This window comes from Osmerus eperlanus, chromosome 21 (genome assembly GCF_963692335.1).
Source record: "Osmerus eperlanus chromosome 21, fOsmEpe2.1, whole genome shotgun sequence".
NCBI lineage: Eukaryota > Metazoa > Chordata > Actinopteri > Osmeriformes > Osmeridae > Osmerus > Osmerus eperlanus.
The window spans coordinates 9,996,131-10,002,202 of NC_085038.1; the positions used below are offsets into that span (position 1 = coordinate 9,996,131).

Sequence of the window (6,072 nt, forward strand, 5' to 3'; positions counted from 1 at the left end):
ATGCACACTATAGTATTTAATCAATACGTTATGGAATGTTAGTTACTTTTGTACAATATTAAATAAATTAGCAGCGTGCTTCCTGGATATTGAAAATGTCACAAGGAAGAAAAAGAAAATCCCAGCAACCACAGAGTAAAAATCAATGACTGAGAGGTGAATGGTGGATTTGTTTGCCTGTTTATCTGAAGAGTGAGTAGGTATAGGATGAAAAGATATGTTAAAAACAAAATACAAACTATAAAAGTGCTCCTTCTGGGAGAGTTTATCATTCTGATTGTGTTCATTCTGAAAAACACCAGCGGGTTTCTGAATACGACCTAAGCTTCTGTAGCACGTCAAAAGATAAAAACAAAAGACAAACATAGGCTATAATGTTGACATATTGAAATGTACAATTTTGTTTGTGTGTTATGTCCTCAAATTGGTCCCATGTCGATTATATTTATGGTCCTCCTTGATATTTACATGCGCCTCGGTGATAAATTTGTCACCATGTGTTTTTTTGTCCTCTTCGTATAGTCATTTAACAGACAGTCTCACCATCGACGGATCGATTCCGCAGTAAAGCAACACATGTAACCATCAATTCATTTAAGGGTGCCCTCTTCACTTGTCATTCAGTGATTCTCCGGAGTATAAACTTGGTGTGGGCATTGTATTAGTGTCTATGCCAATCATTTGCGCCTTTTTGGGTGTGTTAAAAAGTATGCTAAAATCAAATTAATCTGTATTTTGGTCCACCGTTTATACCTATAACGTAAACAATATTATGGTCTGGCTTGCTCTAACTGTTGGTGCTGACTCCTTATTGCAAAGCGGCTCACGTGCACAGGAATGGGTACCACAATTTTGGGGTTTCTAGAGGGTTCCCCGGTTTTGGAGTTAACATTGCCAGCCTTGACGCGTTTCCACTTAGCCCTCCGGTTCTGAAACCAGATCTTGACTTGCACTTCGCTGAGCTTTAAGGCATGAGCGATTTGTGAGCGTTCCGTTAAAGACAGATATTTCTTACAGTGGAATTCCTTCTCCAGTTCTAAAAGTTGCTCACTCGTGAATGCCGTTCTCCTCCGTCTGTTCTTGCCGGTAGATGTGGTGCTGCCAGCCCCACTGGAACCGTGGATTCCTTCGTCCAGGCCGCCATTACCGTCGCCGTCCTCTTTCTGACACATCGAGTTACCCGTAATGTTGTCATCAGAGCTATAGTCTAAATCGCTGTCCATTGAGAAGCTCTCATCTTTTCTATTGCACTCGTCCTCCTTGGCATCTTCTTTTCCATGGGCTCTGGCTGGAAAATAGGAAACGAAAAAAAGGTTTCTAATGAATGCGCATAATATGAAACAGTAGTGTTAAACTGCGGAACTTCAAAGGCAGAATAGGCTAAAGGATTTAATCTAAGACAACTTGTGTGCTGTATGCAGTTTTAGTATTTTGTTTCAAGAGCACATTTAGAATGTAAAGTATCGCGTAATTACGCAAGAGCAGGCTGTCCAAATGGCAATTGTAAATAGCATATTCATCGTCATTCAACGTTTTTCATAGCCGGACAATGTTTCGCACAACGTGTTCTGTTCAAAAGATGGACAAATGACAAAGAGCATCATCTTATAACTTGTCGTATAGGCTTACAATTCATATTTCTATTTTAACAAGTGGTCTATGATTAAGCTATATCTGGCGCTATTGAAATCATTCAAATTAAAGTAATATGAAGTCATTTTAAACAGTTTCTAGAAAACAGTAGCCTACCGCATCAAAATTGTAATTGGAGCTTTTAATAAAGTATTCTTACACATCAAATTTTTTTCTGAAATCCATCCAAAATATAGTTTTGCGAAAAGTCATAGGCTATATTATATTATTTTTGTGATTTCGTTTATTCTGAGGGGAAATAAGTTTGGGTGCTCTCACATCGGCATCCTGGATGACAACAAGAAAAAGAAGGCTTACCCGTGGATGATTGCAGTTGATCTGAGTCGTGGAAGGGTGGTAGCGAAACGGATTCCTTCCCTAGAAAAGTCTTTCCGTCATCACCATCCAAACGAATGTCCTGAGTTTTGTCAAAAACTGCGTGAAGTGACTGAGATCCGAACTTTCTCGCCGCCTCCTGATGCTGCTGTGAGGTTGAGAAGCCACCAGGAAGAGTAGCCATGAGAGTGGAAGTCAGCGCCATGCCCTGAGCCAGGCTCGAGCAGAACGTATTCTGGAGGCTGGGAATCTGATGGTGCGGATGACTAGCCGGGAGACCCTGCTGAAGAGCGGACTGGGATAGGGTAGGGGGCGGCGGAGGGGGCGGCGGAAGCACCACTGACCTGTACGGCATAAACATTGGGTAGCCGGTGTACACAAAATGTCCCGGGCTGGGCTGTGGTGGCCCGCCGATCAGAGAGTCGATGCTGAAAGCAGTGGTGCTTCCCAGTGGGCGCTGCATCATCATAAACGACGGACTAAACGCTGCACTCATATGATCAGATGAGAGTAATGTCAACAAAAGAAATATTACCGTAGACAAGAAAGCGTGCTGTTTCGCAGGACTGCCTATAGCCTTCGCAACCAATTTCACAGTCGTGATATTGGACAGACGGACGATTTTATGAAATTAGTAATCCCGTAGTTGATGGTATGTTTTTCGCTTGTGAATAAAACCATCCCATCAATATTGCGTCAACACAATATTCAGCAGTTTAGAACAGTACCCAGGTCGGGTACCAAGTAAAGAGAGGTGAAGAAAAAGTATTTGAGCAACGCATGAGATCCGTTTTGGTTTGTCTTGCGGATGAGGTGGCGAGGTGTGCAGTTCTTGTGCCACTCAAAATCCTCGCGCTGTCACAGACGCTTGTATCATTTCAAGACCAATCTCTTCAATTTGGCACGGCTCGCTATACGCGCATATTCTAAGATCACTCTTAGAGAGTGAAATAGTGCTGTTCCGTTCAACAACATCCAGATGTTCACCAATGAGTTTAAATTCCGCTCCCTCCGTTTAATCGCCCCCTCTCCGCGCAAGGACCACCCCTTTATCACGTTCTTGAATTTCATTGGTAGACGTTAACCCATGAGGGCTTGCTTTGGTCTCGTGAATAAATGCCAATTACATGGATCTTCTGAGCTCAAGACATGCTCCCATAGGAACACATGGCCAAAAAAAATGTGCTTTCGACATTCAGTAAATCCGAATTCTGCCCATTGGCCTTTGCATGCAAAATAGCACAATGAACAATGTGTTCGTATGTTTGTATGTGTGCGTTCACGGCCCTCCAACTCTTCACCAACAATAATCTACCTATGCCCAATTTATGATCCGTAGTCTTCTCACTACTGGCGGACACAACTACCCTTCACTTGAACTGAGGTATGAAGCGAGATAGAGTGCTTCCTCGCCTGTGACACTTTATCATATCCTAGTCGCAGCCATGTCGAGCCTGAGGCAATCCCCAGTGAATTATAAACTGTAATTCATCTCCCCTAGCCACTGCTGTTACTGTGTGTTGATACACAGGAGATGGAATTAGTCTCCACGAGACTATGGGGCCACACGGTGATGCTCCGATGCCTGTCAAAGTACTTTGATCCACAATACAATGTCTGGATAGGATGATAGTCTGCAAGTGGAAACATTGTAGACTACCAACAAAAACAATTGCAATTTGTTTCGATGTGTATGCAGTCATGTGAACAGACTAAAGTAATGAATATTTACATATTAAATCTGTGTATTTTACTTATAGTTAGCCTACGTTTTGGGGGAATACAATTATTCACTTTATTGTGATTAATTCGTATGTTGTAATGATTTCATGTTGCTGGAGGATTTTTGTTTAGAATATCGGTGAATGCGTAGTCTCAATACCATGTGAGTAGTCTAATAAGTTGTAAAACTTCTCCAAAATAAATTTAGATGCTATGTACCCCTATTCATTGCAGCTGTGCTCGAGTTAAAATAAACGAATAAATAAATCAAAGCGGAGGGTATTCATAAGCTTTAGTCTGGCGGGGTATGATCCTCAAAGTAATCCAAACTGTGCCACGTTATAAAGGGGGTGGCAATGAAATACTCTATTAGTGAAATCATATTCGGGGTCCTTCCCTTCCCTCACCTAAGACCAGATCCATGCCTATTGAGACTAACCAAGGGCATGCATGACCCCCACACATCGCTCCAGGGTCACCAGGACACGTTCTCATTAAAGACTGCCTGATCCGCAACTGCAATGCAGACATTAAATAGCAGTATTTTTCAATTAGGGCTGACAAATTCAATCAAAATTCCATAGATTAGGATGAAATGAGGCATGGGTCATTTACAAGGGAATTTAATTGCGCAGCCATTAGACAAATAGTACAGCAGTCACTGTCTCATTATCAATCATGTGGAGGCATCAATAGTAAAAGGCTGTAGAATGGGGGGTGGGGGTGGAGAAGGGAGTGTGCGTGTTGTGCGTGTGTGTGTGTGTGTGTGTGTGTGTGTGTGGGACGTGTGTGTAACTGTGTGTATAGGCTCATGTTCTCTGCAGTGCCACCACTGCAGAGCAGCTAATAAATACCCTCTTTTGCACTTATAAATTATCCAGTTTAATTAACAACGTGGATTATGATTGGAATATGATTTAATTAAACCTTTTCTGCATGCAAGTGAGCAGGCCCATCCATTACACCCGGAGAAGGGGAGGCTAAGTACGGACTAAATGAAGCTCAGCTTCTCAGAAGGGTTTACCGATATGACATGAAGTAATAACATCAAATACCACAACATACGACAATCGCAACTAATAACTAAATAATTCAAAAAGGATCCGCAAACGGTAATGAAACTACAAACAGTCCATTGAAGTGTCATGACAATGACCCCAACATCTGAACATTCACTGTTAGTTTACTGGTATGAGAGTAGGCCTATAAGTGGAGGGGACGGAATGGGCAAAGCAATTACATAGATGCTTTATACCTGCTGGTCGAAGTTGGAAGGAGGGGAATGGGTTCTGAAATGTAGCCGCCGGCGTTGGACCGTTCAACATTATTTTGATTGTTTCGGACTCAACCTTTTCTTCCGCATTTAAATGTCACCAATAATTCATTCAGTGGAGTACTTCCTTTTACAAAAACACATATTCAGTTGTTTGACTCAGTCTCAGTTTGTTGGCCCAGTCGTGGAAAACCACGTTTATGTTTAAGAGTTTCAACTCTTTTCCCCCCTCAAGGAGGCTCAGATCAATGGACATTTAGACTACCATTGGATTTTTGATTATTAAAGCTTAAACGAATACAATTGATTTAACTTTAAGTGCGCCCCAGACGATGACTGATCTATCGAGAGAAGAGGCCTGATCTACAAACGGCAACTCTTCAAGAGGATTGAGTTTCTGAAATATCTCGAGAAACACAACTCGTTGAGTATTGACCCACAGCCAGTTTCTATGGGCTGTTACGGCTTACCACACCATCCATTCTAAAAACAATCAATGTTTGGCAAAGGGAAAGATTTCAGTGATCCAAACATCGTGTGTTTATACCTGATAGTAGGCCTTGTAGCCTACCCCCCCCCCCCTCAAAAAAACGAAACACAATAAAAAAAAACATTTGACTGAAAACAATGATGACCAGAGTTGTTTCATGTTTAAATGAGGTAGGCTATACGCAGAGTGCACAGCATGATATAAGAATATGACACGGTCGAATTCCTCTTGCTCTATTAAAGCAGAGAGATTGGGTGAAGCATCAGTGATCAGCGCCTCCGGGGCAAGTCTCTTAACCAAATGAACCACACGGAGGACGCAAGACAAATGACACACACCAGAATTACTTACCACTGCTGTGCTCTGTGAATAGGTGTCCCACTGCAATTTATCGGTACAAAACAATCACATTAATCCACACCGCACTCTGCAGTTACAGAACGGTACTACACCAAGGGGCTGTGGGCAGAAAAACCTCTGTCAGGCTCGTAAATCCGACCCCTTTATGAATAGGCTGCAAGTTAAACCGACACTGAGCATCTAGCCTTACCCCAACTATTTTATTGTTTCATTGCAGTGTGATTTGGGTTGACTCTTGGTGTTTGGGGGGTCTGTGGTA

At 42.3% G+C, this 6,072-nt stretch overlaps 1 protein-coding gene across 1 annotated transcript; it reads right to left on the minus strand.

The window, feature by feature from the left end:
• gbx2 (gastrulation brain homeobox 2) lies at positions 1-2,925 on the minus strand. The gene is made up of 2 exons (XM_062446931.1): positions 1,951-2,925; positions 1-1,288 (listed from the first exon to the last, which is right to left on the minus strand). Exons 1-2 carry the CDS (start codon positions 2,462-2,464, stop codon positions 771-773), a joined length of 1,032 nt encoding a protein of 343 aa, XP_062302915.1. The 5' UTR covers positions 2,465-2,925; the 3' UTR covers positions 1-770.
• Between the last annotated feature and the right edge of the window lie 3,147 nt (positions 2,926-6,072).

What these genes read in the sequence shown, in the direction of transcription:
- gbx2 (XM_062446931.1), bottom strand. Translation starts at nt 2,464, where the DNA reads ATGAGTGCAGCGTTTAGTCCGTCGTTTATGATGATGCAGCGCCCACTG. An exon ending in TCAACTGCAATCATCCACGG is followed by an intron (nt 1,289 to 1,950) that starts GTAAGCCTTCTT and finishes CCTATTTTCCAG; the next exon opens with CCAGAGCCCATGGAAAAGAA.